The sequence below is a fragment of the Megalopta genalis genome, chromosome 4, assembly GCF_051020955.1.
Source record: "Megalopta genalis isolate 19385.01 chromosome 4, iyMegGena1_principal, whole genome shotgun sequence".
In the NCBI taxonomy this organism is placed as follows: Eukaryota; Metazoa; Arthropoda; class Insecta; order Hymenoptera; family Halictidae; genus Megalopta; species Megalopta genalis.
The window spans coordinates 18,772,799-18,793,643 of NC_135016.1; the positions used below are offsets into that span (position 1 = coordinate 18,772,799).

General features: G+C 42.0%; 1 protein-coding gene across 6 annotated transcripts in view; it reads left to right on the forward strand.

Moving 5' to 3' along the window:
• Window positions 1-20,845, forward strand: part of Ten-a (Teneurin-a transmembrane protein) — a 1,349,343-nt gene that overhangs the window by 582,693 nt on the left and 745,805 nt on the right. For 4 of the 6 annotated variants that reach the window (XM_033473288.2, XM_033473287.2, XM_033473289.2 and 1 more), the window contains exon 7: window positions 17,307-17,333. The exons of the other annotated variants lie outside the window; for them this stretch is intronic. In XM_033473288.2, the coding sequence (XP_033329179.2) occupies window positions 17,307-17,333 (27 nt within the window). The remainder of the gene's footprint in view (window positions 1-17,306; window positions 17,334-20,845) is intronic. 6 annotated transcript variants of the gene reach the window in all.

Sequence of the window (20,845 nt, forward strand, 5' to 3'; positions counted from 1 at the left end):
TAGACACGATTCGAAGACAAACAATTCGGAGGCTATATGACAAGATTCGAGTACAATTCGGAAGCCATTTGAAACGATTCGAAGGCAATTCGATCCTTAGCATCGACCTTTAGCATCGACGAAGCAATAAATTACACAGGCGTAGGACTACTAGCACAAGGAAATTCACAGCAACCCAAAATTTGGCATTTCGGGGAGAAATTACTATACCTCAAGTTTCACAAAAATTCTGAAAGATTGAAGCTCGTTTCAAAGATCGAGGCTTCGACTTTTACAATCCGTTTCACTTCGTCCATAATTTCGTGTATTTAATTTAACCTTGACATAACCTTGAAGAACTATACGCATGAACGTGTTCTACTCGAAATATCTCACGAATCCCGAAAGACCACCGATAAAATCGCAAAACTAAAAGTTACTCGGAGTCCTTCACCGAGATCAAGGTCGTCGGTACGATGTCCCTCGGAAGAATCTAATTACAAGAGTTATTGAAAGAAACCGTCGCCCCCGATTCCGCCAGGAATACGGGTAAAATTGGAAAACAAAGGGGAAAGAAGCACGCATCGGGATGAATCGGGCCTGAATACGCTCTCCCACGGCTGCCGAGCGCGGGACAATTAAATCCGAATTTCCTTCGTCGAGCCGATCTCGGCGTGGTTGCGCACGTCCCGGCGTCGTAATTGCGATGCTTCGAGGAACGGCCGAGGGCGAAGGATCTTAAGCAAAGGCAAACGTTTCAGACGTTGCAGCGGGCGCTGCCTTCCCAACCGGGCTAACAGCGTCGTAATCGACAAACTACCTTATGCGTCGGCTCATTAAATAACCAAGGGACTCTCGGTTTTGAGAGTTAAGTTCATTGTCGTCGAATCCGAGCAGCCGCGTCTCGTCGCCGTGCTACGTGGCATGTAACGACGCACGGCGGTCCAGAAATCTCGGTGTCTCGGGACAAGATTGGGGTGCGCCGGCGGTGTGGCGGAGCTTCACAATTTACGAGGAAAATTGATATTCCGTGCTCTTTCCTTCCACGACGACTCTTCGATCGGCTGCAGACGATACGCGGATATTCCGAGAGACTCTTAAGTTTCTGTAGCCCCGCGTTACTTCGAAGTCACGTGCAGTGATTTACGATTCGGTATCGATGTGACTTCACTGTCAGGTATTTGGTTCTGAGGTATTTCTTTCATCGATTGCGGATTTTATGCGTTTAACGAGCATTAATTGGTAGTGCAGGAAACTGTGAAAACATTGGTAGAACTGGCAGATACTCTAATTTTTTTAAATTAATTCATCAATTCTTATTTTAAGAAGATTTTGCATTTCGGATTTATCGCTTCGTACATTGGTGTAAATTCACTTTTATTAAAAATTATAAATTCGATGTTGCTTTCTGTCTAGAGATCGATGTTCAGTAGTTTTGTACAAGGTGTCCCAAAATTGTGGTAGTTACAGGAAGTAAGAGGTTCCTGAGGTGATTCGAAGTAAGTTTTTCCTTAGCGAAAATGCAATCCGCGGCTTCGTTCGCGAGTTATTAACGAAAAACAGTGACCAATGAGAGGCGAGATCAGCTGGCGCGAGGCTGCCGAGCCAATGAGCCGAACGGGATATCGAGCGCTTGTTGACTGGGCCGCCTCACGCCAGCTAAGCTTCTCATTGGTCGCTGTATTTCGTTAATAACTCGTAAACGAAGCCTCGTAGAACACTTTCGCTAAGGAAAAAGTTACTCCAAATGACCTCAAGAATCCCTAGTTTCCCGGAAGTGCCATAATTTCGTAACACCCTGCATAAATCATTTTAAACCCATACAAATACAGTAAATTCTCCCGAATTGTCCAGCTTGTAAACGGAAATGGACAATTTGGGACAAGAAAATACAATTATCCGTTGCCAATTATCAATAACTATAAAAACGAGGTCCATGCTCTAGTGACCATATCTCCTTTTCCCAAATTGTGCACTTTTGCTTACAAGTTGAAGCACAATTCAGGAGAACTTACTATATTTCTCTATAGAAATTTATATCTATATTTATTATATATATATCTATATTTATAATATAGATATATATATAATATATTTATTATATATATCTATATTTATAATATAGATATATATAATATATTATTTAATATATATCTATATTTCTCCCTAGAACAAAAATCCTTCCATTGAATCAAATCGCAGCTATTCAAATCAGCGCACAAAACCCGCAATCTCTTCGCTAAAAATCAAACAGTTACAAATGCACGTGGTCATCACTGTCGCAAGACTATGCGACGTCCTGTATCGCTGCGAAACATGGCGACTCTACGCACAAAGGCGTCGAGAGCGGGTAGAGAGGTCTGGAGCACGAGGAGACGAAGGTGAAAAGGACAAGGCAAACAAAGAGTTTGGCGGCGGGACAGGACAGAGAGAGAGAGAGCACGCTCTCGAAAGAGAGAGAGAGAGGGAGAGAGACGGAGCCGGTAACCGAGTTAGAAGTTGGTAGCCCGGCTAGTTAGAACGTAGGTCAGCGCTGGAAGTTAGCCGGGGCTGTATTGTTTTGGAATGTCGGGGGTATTTAGGCCCGGGCTGGTCGCCGAGTCCTCGGCGCGCCGCGTAACGCAGTTTTAGCGTTACCACGGAGATGAGAAAGTAGCTTTGCGGCTTGCACGGAGTTGCAGGCCGGGTGGCCCCCGTCGCGGCTGGCCGAAACTTTTAAACGAAATTTCGCCGGATCTCGTTTGGGGGACGCGGCTACGCGACGCCGAGCGTCGCCGTTCGCCGCCGTCGTCGTCGTCGGCCCCGGAGTATCGCCGACCACCAATTAGTCGCGCGGCCGCCGATATCGCGGAACGCGCCAATGGAACGCGAACGATGCCGGGCGCCGAAAGAGGCCGAAGGGCGAAAAGGGAAGGGCCGAGGAGACACGGCTGAGGAAGGGCCAGGGCAAAGATCGAGGTCTGCCACGCCTCCACGGATCGCTGCGCACCGGAATTTGCTGCTCGCCGAGAGCTGCCATCGCCTCTGCCTGCTCAAGTGTGATCGCATTACGCGTAGATTCCGTGGAAATTAGCGACGCGGATTAAGGCCCCGGCTCTGCCGCCCTGTCTAGGTGTTCCTCGGCCCGCCCACCCGAGTACATAAGCCGACCCGGGTACATAGGTACCACGAAGACGGATACAAGGCTGCGGGTCGGCGGGCGGACTCGCGAGGCTACGGACGCCGTTAAAGCGGATCGCTGGAGCAAGGAGATGATGTAGGCCGGAGATGGTGTCGAGAGGGACTGGTCGACTTGTGACTCCCGGGAACCAGGTGCTGGTTACCATGGACGCGGTACTCAGCCATTGTTGCGAAACGTTCGCACCTTCGGCGCGATAAAAGGTGCTTTCCGATCGAAGCTCTTTGGAGTTCTTGGTACAGAATAATCGATACGGTTAACTCATTAGAGCGAGTTTCGTCTGGACTCAATGTACTTGGTGTTCGAGGGTCGCGTGATCGAACTTCAATAATAATAATATAACATCGAAATATACAGGATGTCCCACAAATGTCTTGCAATCCGAAAGTGGCGGGTTCCTCGGGTCATATGAAGCAACTTTTTCCTTTACAAAAATTTTCTCCGAGGCACCGTTAACGAGTTATTAACGAAATACAGTGACCAATGAGAGGCGAGCTCGGCTGGCGCGAGGTGACCGAGCCAATTAGCGGAATATTAGTATGAATATATATATACTAATATATTAGTATAATATATTATTATTAGTATTAATATATTAGTATGAATTTATATATATACTAATATATTAGTATAATATATTATTATTAGTATTAATATATTAGTATGAATTTATATGTATATACTAATATATATTAGTATACTACATTATTATTAGTATTAATATATTAGTATGAATTTATATGTATATACTAATATATATTAGTATACTACATTATTATTAGTATTAATATATTGGTATGAATATTAAGTTATTAACGTATTTAGAAATTTTGCTATTATTACAAGTAAAAATAGAATTTGAGCTACAGTAATGTCTCCCTTACTGACGCTCAGATTGTCCACAAAAAAGGACAGTTTGGGAAGAGGAGATACGATTATTCGAGCCTTGCAGCTTGTTTTTATAGTCACCGATTGTCAACAATTATAAAAACGAGCCGCAAGGCTCGAATAAATATATTTCCTCTTCCCAAATTGTCCCAAAATTAACCTTGACATAACCTTGACAATTTGGGAAGAGAGGATACGATTATTCGAGCCTTGCAGCTCGTTTTTATAGCTGTTGACAATTCGTAACTATAACAAATGAACCGCAAGGCTCGAATAATCGTATCTGCTCTTCCACAAATTGGCCATTTTTGTGCGCAATCTAAGCGTCGATTAGGGAGACTTTACTGTATTTATGTACGTTTTAGGGACAGTGATTTCAATTGAACTTATGAGATAGCCCAATAGACCTGGGTACCTGAGTATCTCATAAGTATGAGTGTTGAAGCAAGAAGTAATTTCTTGAGTCTTGGAAAGCCTCCACATCCCGAAGTGCAGGGTTTCCATATACCTGAGGAGATTACACAGGTATAAAAACATGCGCTGTCGCCCAGGCCTCTCATGTTCTTCCGTACTCTCGTACTGTGCGCTTCTTCACAGTGTTTCCTTCACTTCTTTCTTAAATATAGTTATTTACGTTTGTCTCATTCTACACCCTTTTATTTCAAATAACCCCCTCAACAACGAGCTCTAGTAAATTCAGCGTTCAGCGCTTCGTCAAGTGCAAAAAGGCACAAAGTATCTAAAAACGCATACAATGATCCAAGATCGCATTCAAGGTCTCTCGAGGCCGTCGAAGATGAACTGGCATACAAAAGAATCGACTTTCAATTAGCAAAGCTAGCAGTAAAACACGAGACCGCCCACGCTCACGATTCAGAGTAACGTTCATTGTTATCGAATTCATTATCGCACGCGAACGATACTTCGACGCGTAACTAGCGTCATCTCGCAGCCTGTAATTCTAGTCCGAATCTTCGATGGTATATTGCCAGCCGGAATGTCCCTGCGGTCTAATGGAGGCATCTCGTGGCATCTATTAGCAAATGGTTCCCAACGGTCAGAGCCCGGCCGCGTTAACCCAGCTCTCGCCACCGTCGGAAAGACGATTGATATTACATTAGATGGTAGTAGTTTAATATAGGCCAGCCGAAAACCGCGTTATTCAATTGCTAGCCGCTGGGGACTCGGCATAATTGCGCCGCGACTTGTCGACATACACGCTTAGCGCGCCGATAACGAGTACAAGCGCTCGTTACGATGTCCTTGCGCCGCGGTCCTCGTTACGGTATTCTGCGGTATACACGAAGCTATATCTTCCCAAGCGCGTCCTCGTCCCCGTCTTAGGAAATTTCGCGTACTCGCTGCTCGGCGAAAGTATCGCTTACCAAAATGTTTTGCAGATCGATGAGTTTGTTAAAACTTTGAGAAATACGAGGCGAAATTATTTGCCCGGATTTCGTGACGCGAGAAGACTGAAAATGTTTCTAATTGTATCGGAAACGCGTCGATCTTAATATTTGCATTGTAGCAGGCAAATTGTCTGATAAGAAATATTTAAAATATTTAACGTATATTTATAATGAGTCTTCATTTTTATGATGAGGTTTCGAATCGGAGAGAAATTCGAATTATTTTAAGCGACGATGGTGGCGGATATTTTTATTTAAACAAATATACTTTTTATCGTTTTTTTTCTCTCTGGAAAGCATACAAAATTATTACATTTTTATTGCAATAATTTTAGTTATATCTGTTGTAGTTTAAAGATGTATAGATAAATTGGAATACACCCATCGACATATTTAACCCTTTGACATATCATTTTCTTCGAAGTTACTGCGATTAGAAATTTTTCGATTGCAGTAATTTCTTGGAAGGGAAAGAAAATTGGTGATTATCGTGTGCCTAAATTTACTCGAATGCTTAATAATCTTGATGACAAAAGATTAGAATTTTATTCCAATTTTCAAGGACAGAATAACACTCGATAAATTATTATTAAACATTTTCACGAGTCGACAAGGGGTTAAGGGTCGTTTCCACCCTAAGGAAACAAATCGTGGCCGATAATAAAAACAGCTCGAAACTTCTCCTAAGGTTCGCAACAAACTTGCACGGTTTAAAAAAAAGAAAAAACATCGGAATTTTCCGGTTGCGAAACTTTTCTTGTCGGCGAGTTCGCGTTATTAATTCTCGTCGGCGTCCGCATTCTCCCGAATCCGAAAATTGCGCCTGTAACGTAAACGCGTGAAGCGGGAAATTCGCGGAAGACGCAATCCCCGATATAACGTTGTAATTGAAACGAATTTCCACTCGCATCCGCCCGAAGTGCGGCAGTTTTCATATCGATTCAAAAAGTTCCTGGACCTTCGGAACTTTTCTAGTCGGACGAAGAAGTTTCGCAGCCGAACCGAGCAAAAAGACTATTACCCGCCAAAGAACAGGTGTGCACGTGGGTGGGAGGAAAAAAAAAACTGGGTCAACGAGACGCGCGTCGAGCTAAACACATTTTCCCGCGGCGGAACGAGCAGCTTTACGATCGTCCTCCGCGTGCGCGTCCCCGTCCGCTTCGAAACGTTCAATTGATTTTACGATTTCTCATTTCACGGTTCGCGAATGGATTTCCGCCTTTCTGGGCCGCCAGCAAAAATCATCTTCCGCGTCCTCCGTCTGCTCGGTTCGATCATTGTCAACGGCAGAGAATGCTCGACTGTCTTCCCGGCTGCCTCTCGAACAGAGATTACTGGACCGTGGATCTTCGCCCGTTTACGACTTGTTCGTACTTTTCGAATGCGACGAAATTAGTTTCGTTAATGGTCGATGAAAATTATTAGACGCGTCCAACAGCGTCCAATCATTTAGGTACGGCTGAATTACTGCGCGAGAGGCTATTACCCTGGACGGCAGATTCTGATATGTACTGTACAGAGTCTGATACTGTATGTATACTGTGTGTATTGTTAACACTGTTGTAAATCGATGTGAAGTCAAAAGAAATGTGAAACAATGCATAGGAAGATGATGAGCGAGCCACTACAAGGTGTCCCAAAAATGTCTTGGAATCCGAAAGTGGCGGGTTCCTCGGATCATTTGAAGCAACTTTTTCCTTTACAAAAATGTTCTCCGAGGCACCGTTAACGAGTTATTAACGAAAAAGCAGTGACCAATGAGAGGCGAGATCAGCTGCCGCGAGGTGGCCGAGCCAACAGCGCCAGCGGTCGAGCGGTCGAATCCCAGCTCAGCTGGCGCGTGGCGACCGAGCCAATGAGCGGATCTGAGCGTACTCGATTCTTATTGGTCACTGTTTTTCGTTAATAACTCGTTAACGGTGCCTCGGAGAACATTTTTGTAAAGGAAGAAGCTGCTTCAAATGATCCGAGGAACCCGTCATTTCCGGATTGCGAAACATTTTTGGGACACCCGGTATAGTGGCGCGTCGTGCCTAAGAGATTAAATTACAGGCCGCAAAGTTGATCTCTTTCATCGTGGTCTATTATTTTTACTGCGGACGAAGATTAACGCTTGATTGTCTTGGAAACAAAGGCACGCGTGGAAACAATGTTATCTGCATTTTTCAAGTTGAATCATTTTTCCAGATTTATAATTCATCTGTCCGACCACGGACGATTGTTTCTACCGCAGGGGAATGATTAATCTTGATTTTCTTCGAAACAAAGGCTCGCGTATGATTAACTTTTATTCTACACTTCTTACTGAGATTTTTCAGGTAGAATCGTCCATTTCGCGGTTGCATAATTAATATCAAGACAGTTCGTGTAACATTAAATGTAATATATTGATTAACGTTCCGCGAACCAGGTGAAAAGAAGTGGCGTCCCGAGTCATGTGCGATTATTTCAACCTCAATTGAATTATTATTTTTATATTATTTCATATTCTTGAATATTATATTTTTTCTATTTTATTTAAACCGCGATTAATAATACTCTGAACATTAACGAACTATAAATATGTAATTTTGATAAGAATACATGTTAAAATAGTGTTCCATCGCTTTTGCAATAAGGACAGACTGTAATGAAACAATCACAGTTATTTTAAAACTGAACAATTTGTTATTAACACTATGCCGTCCGGTGGCACAACGCTGATGCCATGCAAAAACTATCTGTTGTATGCAGGTGGCACCACTTTTTAAAAAACTGAAATAATATTTGAACTATATTTCTTGGGTGTTAAAAGGCAGCGAACTAACTATAGCATTGCGCTTATTTAACTAAGAATTAAGTACGAAAATTCTTGGATGACATATCTTAATTAATACCAAATGACATTTGAACTATATTTCTTGGGTGTTAAAAGGCAGCAAACTAACCACAGCATTGCGCTTATTTAACTAAGAATTAAGCACGAAAATTCTTCGATGACATATCTTAATTTTAGGAACTTATATTACCGCCATCTTCGAAATTTTTTTAAATCTCTAACATTCCCAATCTATTACGCCGGCGTCAAACAAAAGAATCGTACCTAAGATCTGCGGTCGGCATAGTGTTAATACTAAAAACCCATGTCGCCCGCGCGAACTTCGTAACAAAATACCGCAGTTTTAAAACCGCTGGGTTTAACTTGCCGCCTACACGTTACGTTTCTTAACGAGGATTCGCATAATATCTTAGGCTGAATAAGATCATCGCGATTAATCGAAATAAAAAAAAGAAAATAGACGCGCTAAACAGAGAATCGCTGGTTCGCGAGAGCTCGCATCGAGCGCAACCGTAACGCGATATTGGAACGCCAAGAAGTAACAGAGTCGCCGATTATCTATCGCGGATTTCGATTCCGGCGAAACGGTTGCCAGAATTCGCTGAAACTTTAAATACCTCCATTCGTCTCAATTTCAGTTCGATTCGTTCGCGGAGGGCGGGCGGGCGGGCCGGCCTATTATCGCTCCGGTTGCCAATGGACTAAAAAGACGGGGAGACAATTAAGGCAGTGAATCAAGGAACACGTGCTCCCACGGCCGGCCGCGCACCGATCGGACGAATTTCATTTCCCGAAGCGAGCCCGCGAGCCAACAAATATGATATCGATTACCGCGATTGCCCTAGAAAATTTAGGTGCGCGGCTCCGCGCGCGAGACCGGCCCCCGGCCAATGTAAATCCCGGAGCCGGGGCTTCGCGATATTAGCTCGCCCGACCGGGAAAAATGTTGTCGAACCGGACGATTAATCACCGATCCGTCGGATTATTTAAATTGCAAATAATGCGGCCAACGGCGGCGGTATCTTCGGGGACGGACGGGTCGGGTCGTTCGTCCCGCGAGCGCCGATTTACTGCGAACGCACACGGTCCGCGATATAACTTACATGGAGAACGAACGAAAAACGGCGGGAGAGAAAGAGATACGGTACGACTGAACCGAAGAAAACGCCGCGGTTTTTTTCGAGAACTCTTGATTGTATCGCGGCTAAAGATAGCTACGCCGGACCTGGAGCACGGCCAGCCCCAGTCTCGAAACGCGAATAATTCGAAAGCGCCACTCGAGAACTACGCCAATAGACCGTGTTCCCCCATTATCGTTACCGTTGCACTTCTTCCGCTTCGTTCCGAAATCTACGAGCTCGATGTTACCTAATATTGATCGATTCACCGGCGACGTCTTCTACGATCTCGATGGCTCGCGAGATTTCGCGGATTTTTTTCTGTAATTTTGGATCGAGGAAAGGTCTGATTTCGAATTTTAACCCTTGAATGCATGGTTTTTTGTTTTGAATGTTTAAAAATCGTTTTTTTATAGGAATGTAGTCATAGGTTACGTAAAAAGTAAATGAAAAATTCTAGGTAATAATATTGAGTATTTATTTTGAATAGAAGTTGTATGTAGACTTTTGGCAACAATATGCGTTTATTGCTAAAATTATTGTAGACGTAAACAAATGGTCGTGTATTTATATTACCCATTAGTATAGGATTCAAATGCAACATCAAATATTCATAGCTTAAATAATAATATATATATATATATATAAAATATAACTCGTCCAGAATAATCGTTCACTAAGAAATAATACAACAGGAATTGAGAAACTGGCGCAATTCAGTATGCAGCAGCCGTCGAGTTAGCTCGTCGTTAACGTTAGCTCTCCCAGTTAACGAACCAAGGTAACCGTCTTCCGATTAAAAAATAATAACCCTAGAGTTTTGAATAATAAATCCGGAAATGATGAACCAAACCGAAGGTTCTCCTTCGAAGGTCGATAAAGTGCAGCGGAATAGAAAATGAAAAATTGTTACGAGACGTAATACGAAGGGAGTAGAATATACATATATATATAGAAGAGTAGAAGGAGGAGTAGAATAGGAGTAGAATAGAATAGAATAGAAGGGAGTAGAAAAAAAATATATATTACTACTATTCTACTCCCTTCTATTCTATTCTACTCCTATTAGAATATATATATTCTACTCCCTTCTATTCTATTCTATTCTACTCCTATTCTACTCCTATTGGAATATATATATTCTACTCCCTTCTATATTCTATTCTATTCTACTCCTATTCTACTCCTATTAGAATATATATATTCTACTCCCTTTTATTCTATTCTATTCTACTCCTGTTCTACTCCTATTAGAATATATACATTCTACCCCCTTCTATTCTATTCTATTCTACTCCTATCCTACTCCTATTAGAATATATATGTATATTCTACTCCCTTCTATATTCTATTCTATTCTACTCCTATTCTACTCCTATTAGAATATATATATTCTACTCCCTTCTATATTCTATTCTATTCTCTACTCCTATTCTACTCCTATTAGAATATATATATTCTACTCCCTTCTATATTCTATTCTATTCTCTACTCCTATTCTACTCCTATTAGAATATATATATTCTACTCCCTTCTATATTCTATTCTATTCTCTACTCCTATTCTACTCCTATTAGAATATATATATTCTACTCCCTTCTATTCTATTCTATTCTACTCCTATTCTACTCCTCCTTCTACTCTTCTATTCTATTCTACTCCCTATATATATATATTATATATATAAGTGAAGGAAACGAAAGCAAAAGATATTACGACTGTCCTTTAAAATTGTAGAACGCCGTAGTCGGGCTTCTCTGAATATCCATGATTGAATTTCCGGTGGCGAGTCGGCTCGAAAGGAATCAATCTCAAGCGGTGCTCGAGTGGTCAACGAACGTGGCGACCACAACGGCGCCGGTTTGTATCCCAGGAAATAATTCGTATTTACATGAATATGTACGGTCGGACGTGACGGAGGCATTAGACCATCAAATCGAATTACCAGCGCGAATCGCTAACCGCATCAAGTCACTGTCGGCCACCTTGCACACCCTTGCACCGTGTCTGACTAACTCTATCCAGCGGCGACCACGGATGAGGGATAACCTGGTTCAACCCTTTTGTCTGTTATGGACCCCCACCCACCCCTCCCCCGCGCCCTACCCACGGCCAGCGATTGGTCGGCGTCGATCGACTAAACTTCCACTTTGTCAGTGTCTCTTTCGGCCTCGCATCTGATTAAGCGTGGTAAATAAATAACGCGATATCGGGCCGGACACGTTGCCGCTACCCTTCCCCGTCGCCGACGACAGAGTTCGTTTTCAATTCGATTGTCAAGTCCGAAAGGGAAGCCAGTTACACCTTGACAGTGCCCAATTTGCATCCTTCCGGGCAGCCTTCCCGGAACGACTCGCAACAGATGGGATTACTTTGACGCATTAGCCGGCGTGACACCAATTTTATTGCGCGAATTAAGAATTCCGGTGCGACAGCCACGACTTCCACCTTCTGGTTGGTCTTGTTTACCACGGTCCCACGCTGACGAGAATTTATAGTCCTGAACAGGCGGCTAAGTGACAGTTTTCTATTACTTCCTACGGATCGATCGCTTCGATCCCATTATTGGAGCTGGCTAATCATTTAACTATTTAGTTAGTCGTCGCGATCTCGTTGAAAATTCAGAGCTGACCGTGCAACTCTTCGTTGACAGTTTTAACCGTGATCTCAAGTTTTACTTGATTGCGAGGTTCTAAGTTTTTTGGGTATACTCGTCATAATATATACAGTAAAGTCTCCCTAATTGACGCTCAGATTGTGCTGGTTACTGTCATTGTACTGCATTCGTTCGATCAATCTTCGTGTTTTGTTTAAGTGCAACGCTTTCGTACAGTATATAATTTAATAAAGGATATCTCAAAGTATATATCAACGAAATAACTTGTCTCCCTAATTGACGCCCAAATTGTGCACAAAAATGGACAATTTGGGAAGAGGAGATACGATTATTCGAGCCTTGCAGGTAGTTATTATGGTTACCGATTGTCAACAATTATAATAACTGCAAGACTCGAATAATCGTATCTCCTCTTCCCAAACTGTCCATTTTTGCACAATCTAAGCACAATCTAAGCGTCAATTACGAAGAATTTGCTGTATTCCATAAGAGCCAACGTTCTCATAAGCTTCCGAAAAACAAAAGTCAATAAATGAATTAAAACTGCGATTGCTGTTACTTGCATGTCATAAATTATCAATATTAAATGTACAAAAATTTATAAAATTACTATATATGTCAGTATACCCGCTAAAAGCAGCTAACTGGTGTAACTTGCTTCTAAAAGCTTAGAACCATGCAATCAAATAAAACTTGAAATTATGGTTAAAAACGTCAACGAAGTGTTGCACAGTCAACACTGAATTTTCAAAATTGCATTCGTTCAAATCGGTTTCTCGAACTTATTGGAAACGATAGAAATGATCTCAGCAGATTTCATAAAAATGATAGCACGACTGCTCGTTTCAAATATATGTAAATTATCGAAACGGCTGTCTAGTCACTCCCCCTCCTCCCTTCCTCACACTCCCAAAATTAGTCTGTACGGTTATAGTGACTGCGGTGGAAGGGCAACCATAAATCATTTGTACCCATCTGGTACTTGAAGAGTTGAAAAACTCAGAGCAGCGGCCGGTTTAAATGAATATCCCGCGATAATTGTATCGCAGTCAGGTTCGCCGGGGACGGAAGAAAATTGATTTCGATTTGATTCGTTATAAAAGGTAATCAATCACAAGTCGCGATATAATTTGAATCCCAGTCAATGATGTCGCATAGGCTGACGTCGGTCGAACAATCGATCGGATTCGCATGCGGGCGACATCGCCTACTGTTCCGCTTTCATCATACATCCGAGGATGCTTCTGCGGGCATCAAATAGTATAACGCAGGATACTAAATAAAAGATTGACGGATAAGTAATTACTATCTGCGTTGTGCCGATGCGTTAACGTTAATATGTCAGCGTACCCGATTTCATGTCGACAATTTTCAATTTTCCTCCGTCTATTCGAACATTTATTGTATAATACATTATAACATAATTATAATGCTATAATATAACATAACATAACATAATACAATATAATATAACATAATATAATTTAATACAATATAATATAACATAATATAATATAATATAATATAATATAATATAATATAATATAATATAATATAATATAATATAATATAATATAATATAATATAATATAATATAATATAATATAATATAATATAATATAATATAGTATAATACAATATAATATAACATAATATAATATAATGCAACATAATATGATATAATATAATACAATATAATATAACATAATATAATATAATGTAACATAATATAATATAATGTAATATAATATAATATAAAATAACATAATATAACATAATATAATATAATATAACATAACTTAATATAACATAATATAACATAATATAATATAATATAATATTATGCAATCGCACACTCCGTTTAATTCTTATTAGAATTTCCGTGCGAACAGTCTATGAAAAACAAATATTATACGAAGACTCTAATTATCATAATTATTGTTATGGCGTGCTACTGCAATTCGTTTCAGCGGCGACAGTAAATAGAGACTTCGTTAAACATTTATCCAGTTTATTGTGCATCGAGGAAGTTTCGCGTCGAATAAACACGCATTCATACTATTATTATGTTTATTATTACTGTTATCGTACGCCTTTATTGTACAACCGTTCTGTGTACATAATTAAGAAAACGCGGTTTATTCTGCATCGCATAATGACGAGGGGGAGGGCGGAGGAACGAACGATTGTTTTAAAAGCGAACTAGAACTAGCATTAAAATGTGCACCGCACGTGTAAATAACGTGAATTTCACCATGACAATGAACGTGACAAGCTTAACAATTTATCGAGACAGAAGCTATTGCATTCGAAAAATAAAAATCTATTCGACTCCGTTCTAGTCGCGACAAAATAATTTATAAATAACAATATGTACACGACTGCGCCAACATTTGCCGACCAAATGATATTGTACCAGCTCCTCCGTAATTGATCGATGCAAAGTACAGTAATGTCTCTCTAACTGACGCTGGGATTTTCCTCAAAAATGGACAATCCGGGAAGAGGAGATAAGATTATTCGAGCCTTGCAGCTCGTTATCATAGTTGTTGACAATTCGTAACTATAACAATGAACCGCGAGGATCGAATAATCGTATCTCCTCTTTGTCTCCTCCAAATTGTCCATTTTTCTGGACAATTTGTGAAGAGGAGGTACGATTATTAAGAGCTAAGAATTCTGCATTCGACAGCAATCAAAATAAAAACCTATTAAAGAAATGAGAAAATGGAAATACGATAATGTCAAAATGGACAATTCGAGAATAGCAGATACGATTATTCGAGCCTTGCAGCTCGTTTTCATAGCTGTTGGCAATTCGTAACTATAACAAATGAACCGCGAGGATCGAATAATCGTATCTCCTCTTCCGAAATTGTTCACTTTCGTGAAGAATCTGAGCGTCAATTAGAGAGACATTACCGTATCTGCTGAAACTTCAAAATGTCTCGCACCTTTGTAACAAGGGCCTTATGCGAGGGCCGATGCGAATCTATGCGAAACCGTGAAACAGAAGAAAAGCGGGGGACATATAAGAGGGGGGCATATTGAACGGTGTTTCGCAAGTGCGATTCATTGATGGAATGGACAAAGCATGTATCGCATACGGGATGGGGATCGCACACTTCCGGCGAGCGTTTCCATAAATTGTCGAACGACGGCTCCGCCGGATGAATAATTTATCCGGACGTTAATTCGCAGTAAGCACGTCTGCGTACGCGTCGAAGGAAACGAAACGAAACGAAACGAAACGAAACGAAACGAAACGAAACGAAACGAACGTTGCTCGCAATAAACCGGGGCGGCGGAGCGAGGGGGTTGCGGGGTGCGCAGCCCCGTGAAAATAACTCATCGCGGATTCGCGGGAAGGGCGAGCCGAAGCCCCGGCAGACGTTTTTCTCGTTCCTCGGCGACGAGCGATATCGACTCTGTAATTGAGCGTTACAGGTGTTCCCAACAGTGGAACAATGCCGGCGGATTGTTCAATAACTGCAGCGACTGTACATTTCGACGGTAAAGTTGTCCAAGATAGGGGACGTACGCGGCTGCCGCTGACAGGAACGCATTGCGCGTTTCACCGTCCGGTTTAATTAAGCAATTATTACCGCTTATTACGGAAAATATCGGAGCCTGCGTTTCGCGGCCGGCAACGCTGCTCCTATCTCTCTCTCTCTCTCTCTCTCTCTCTCTCTCTCTCTCTTTCCCCTGCCCCTCCCCCACTCCCGCACCGAACGTGTAATTTTCTGCCCCGCCTAGAACACCAACGTAATCGTAATCACGCTGCAAATTTTGTTGACAAGATTCGGTTTGCGCTGCGGGAAAGCGTAATCTGGATCATGCAAACTGGATCCGCGATGATTTCATACGAAAAATTAGGCTACGCCCCGGCGAATTTGAGGTATCCGATTTTGATTGATGATATCACACCGATCATTTGTTCGATGCCACTTAACGACATTTAATGGTTCCATGTACTTGTCTACTCTCGACTTTACTTTGCTTCTCGACATAACCTTCTTTTTTAGGCATTTCCGGTAGCGCAATTCGACGATATTTCGGACATAATTTTGTCATGATTTCTATCAGTGGGCTACGCGTTCGCATATTCTTAGACCTTCGATAATGCATCTTACGTTATGAACACCTTGACTTTCTTCGTGTAAAAAGCATTTCTGGACAAGAAAGAAGATAGAAGAAGAAAAGAAAAGATTTCTGCTTCAAGAATGTGCAAAATTGTTATCCTACAATTACAGACTAAATTTTGACCGAAGCATTTTTTAATCGCACCACCGCAGATGACAGAAAGTGATTACAAAACTTGAAGGACACGCTCTGTCCAATCTTTTGATCACTACGGGCGACCGTTTTTGTTTTTTAAAATTATAAGCGAACATCGTATGTGTTAAGCTATCATTAAAAAAGTAGTAATTTAAAGCCAAAAATTAGTTCACATTTAAAATGAACATAGATAACATCAAACAGGCGGGCGACTTACGACCAGTCGACCGCAATCGATGCTTCGGCCACCCCTGCAGTATACTGCAGCCTATAAGACACACTAAAAATTGCTAAAATCGCTAAAAAATTGCTTACAGTCCCCAAAACATTGCCATAGGTTCCAAGGTATTCGTTGAGAGTGCATTCTACGGACTAGTCCAGGCTAAGAAGAGCGAGCCGGCCGGCGATCACGCGATATTCGCAACGATCGGCGCTCGTCGCAGCTCCCCAGACGCGAACGTGTTGCGCCTGGGTCTCAATTATCGCGGCGGGCGTATTTTAATGAAAAACGAAACGAGCCTCGGCGTTAATGAGCAAAGTTTTCGAGCCGTCAACGCGGCGAGCGAGTTTGAACGGTCTAATTACCGGCGGCCGATTCTTCGTGATCTGGGCCACGCTCTCGTTACATCGTCGTTATCGTTTAACGTGACAGCGCACGCCGTGTCATTCAACATCATTTATATTATCCCTTTCTCTCTCTCTCTCTCTCTCTCTCTCTCTCTCTCTGCTCTTTCACTGTTCATCATAATCATCGCATTTTTTTTCGTCGTCGTCGTCGTCACTCTTTCTTCACCTTTCATCGCAGCCGTTCACACGTTCGTCTGGTTTTGTTTGCGCACCATCACCCCCCTACCGCCCCCCCACGTTCTTGCACGGCACACCTCCCCGTCACGAAAGCCGGCATAACGTAATAGCACGTTCCAATTTCGAGCACAGGCACCGACCTCTCTCGTCGCACAACTCCCCCCCACCCTCTCGCACTAATGCACTTTTCTCTCTTTGCACATCCCACGACGCACAGGTCTGCCCAGGCCTATTTACTTCACAGGTATGTAAATCGTAGAGCGCGCCCGCTGTGTCTCTGCCCGCTCCGTAGCTGTTGTGTGTTTTCGCCGGGCGTATACTTAGCTGGGCGCACACGCCGTGTTTGCCACGATTCGGACTGTTAGCACGCGTCATGTTGCACACACTGCTGATACACACGTTGTTGTTCGCACGACCGGCTGCGACGCGGCTCGGATGCAGCTACCGCGATATCGGCCGCCCGAAAGTTCGGCGCACGATCTTGCGAACTGTTCGCGTCGTCGGTCTAACTTCGAGCGAAAAAAATTCACGATCCTCTCGTTCCACGGTAATTTCTTCCTAGCTCGCGCTCAGATTGCGCAGAAAAATGGTGAACAATGAATTTGGGAAGAAGGAGATCCGATTGTGCGAGCCTCGCGGCTCGTTTTTATAGTTACCGATTGTCAACAATCATAATCTCCTGTAATCTTCTTTTTTCGAATTGTCCGTTTTTGTGCACAGTCTCGGCGCACAATCTCATTTCTCTCAGAGAGAAATTATTGTACTCCGAACGCGCGAACACTTCATTCTGCAGGGTGTCAAAAAAATTATGGTATTTCCGGGAAATGAGAGGTTCCTGAAGTCATTCGAAGCAACTTTTTCCTTTACAAAAATTTTCCCCGAGGCATCGTTAACGAGTTATTAACGAAAAACGTTGGCCAATGAGAGGCGAGCTCGGCGGCCAAGCCAACGAGCGCGCGAGGCCCAGTTCCGCTGATTGGCTCGGCCGTCTAGCGCCAAGCGAGCCCGCCTCTCATTGGTCACTGCAATAACTCGTAAACGAAGCCGCGGATCGCATTTTCGCAAAGGAAAAAGTTACTTGAAATAACCTCAGGATTTCTTCGTTCCCGCTTGTACAATAATTTCGGAACACCCTGTATCTAAAAGTCCACGAGGAATTGTGCTAGAAAGTTTCGAACGCATTCTTGTTTCAGCGTAAACGTTTCGAACGTTAAATTCAATATTTAAGTTACAAGCAATTAGCAGCGATTCTTTTTTTAGAGCCCGACGGTCGTTCGCACAGAGGGCCAATTTCGCGACGAATTCATCTCGGCCTCCTTTGAACGCGTTAAAGCGGCTGCGGTATTTCTGAAAAAATTTTTCATTTCCGGCCGCGACGCGACGTTCCGGCCCTTAGGGCTCTGTGTTGCGGGCATTTCGCAAGCCAAGTTGCTTATAAAGTTATTCAAACTTGTAAGGAACTCTTCCCGGCGAATAATTAAAGTTACCTAAATATAAAGGGCACAAAAGAAAGGGCTGCCAGGCATGCTGCGAGCAACAGAAACGGCCGCGGCCCCCGCGTCCGTGAAAGCGGAGCCCGGTCTTACACCCGCGCGCCGTCGAGAAAACAAACACCGCGACGCGATCGTTTAGCCGGATTCGCGGGAAAAGTGTTGGACACTTTGAAGTATCAAAATCTGACGGACTAAAATGCCGACCCGTGCACGAAACGCGCGGGTTCCTCGTAATTCTCGTCGGGGAAACACTTTGCGAGGGTCAAAGAACGCGGCTTTGAATCCCGGGTCCGTGATGTGTGATAATTAAACTGCGGATCTTCGGGTGAAATAAATTTTCTTTCCAGAGCCGAGCGGAACAGAAGGTTTCTTGCTTCGCCAATAATTTAACGCGTTACAATTAACGCGAGCAAAGATATTTCATTCTTTTGTTGTTGCGATTCCGACGTTCGCGTTTCATATGAATGCATCATATTCCGCGATCGCACAGCTCGACCGATGTTTTTCATTAATTTTTCTATTAAGCGCAGTCGTGTGAAAATTTGTGTGAAAATTTAATTATAGAAATTAATGTAAGACGTATTTCTTTTCTCAATCATTTCGATCGATTCGAGATAAAGCAACGTTTATGAAGTTCTTCCAAAAATGTGTTCATTGTTTCGTGTATTTATTTATATTATTTTTGTTATTATTATATTATGTAATATTAAATAATAATTAATATAATATATATATATATATATATATATATATATAAGATTATATAATATATATAATATATAATATAATATAATAATTAATATAATTACTATAATATAAAATATATATTATATTATTGTTATATTATATTATTTATTTTTACCGGAAGTGCGTTAAATCTGCAGTTTAATTATTACGAGTTGTGTCCTCTCGGGCCCTTTTCGGGCCCCGGTGAATAAATTATACTTCGATTTTGTGCAACTTTTCGTCACCTGTACGACAGCCAATGGCACAACGGCATTGAGAGAATTGTAGTAGAAAATATGTTTGAGAAGTTAAAAAAATAGTTTCGATCTCTTCTCGTGCCTGTTTTAGCGAGAACTCGTCTTTGATGCGACAAGCAGCGAACATCCTGCGACAAGATGGCACGTTGATTATTGTAGCTCGAGTAATTACAATGCGCCCGTGAGCCAACAGCGCCGCGGAAGATGGTGTTCGATGTAAAGTAATTAGATTAGCGATTCGCACTTGCCTGGCGCAATTTGTAGTTTATTAACGTAATCCGTGTATCTTGCGCGCAAGAACACGCGAGGCGCGGTGAACGGAGACCGGCTGTAATATGCGACGATGACGCGGGGCCCGAATCGATAATATGTTAAACATATACATGCGCGCGATATGTATAGATATAATTCGGGCAATGTGTAACCATTAGGGGTTGTTAATGTTACAGAGCACATTATTGTAAATCAAGGTTAACTGCGATACGGTGGTTTATTACGCTTTCGCGAAGCCGTGTAACTTGGTTGCGGCTACTCCGATGCTAGATAATGGAATTTCGGTCTTCGGCCATCTGGATTAAAATCTATTAACTTAACGGTTGCTGTTTGTCAAAGGGCGGAGTGCGAACAACGACCGCGCGAACTGATTTAACCGTGGACGGGCACAGAAACTTCGAATTACTAAGAATGTTACGCGCAAGGGTGATTCTCGCGATGATTAACGCGGTCGCCTAACTTGCGTCGATTTCGAGTCAAAATTGGATGTAAATTTTCGATACTTGCTCGAATATTTAAACGAATAAAAAAGTACAGTAACGAGTCAAAATTGGATGCAAATTTTCGATCTTTGCTTGAGAAAATAATTGCTCGAACATTTGATCGAATAAAGAAGTGCAGTAACGAGTCAAAATTGGATGCAAATTTTCGATCTTTGCTTGAGAAAATAATTGCTCGAACATTTTAACGAATAAAGAAGTACAGTAACGAGTCAAAATTGCATGCAAAGTTTCGATCTTTGCTTCAGAAAATAATTGCTCGAACATTTAATCGAGTAAAGAAGTGCAGTAACGAGTCAAAATTGCATGCAAATTATCGATACTTGCTTGAGAAAATAATTGCTCGAACATTTAAACGAATAAAAAAGCACAGTAACGATTTGATGCGACACAATGGAAGGATAAAATAATTGAAATAAAGATCATTCGTGGTTTACAGAGTATCCTAATTTAATTAGAACAGTTTAAGAACATCTTAAATGTCAAATAAGGCTCTAATAATTGTAT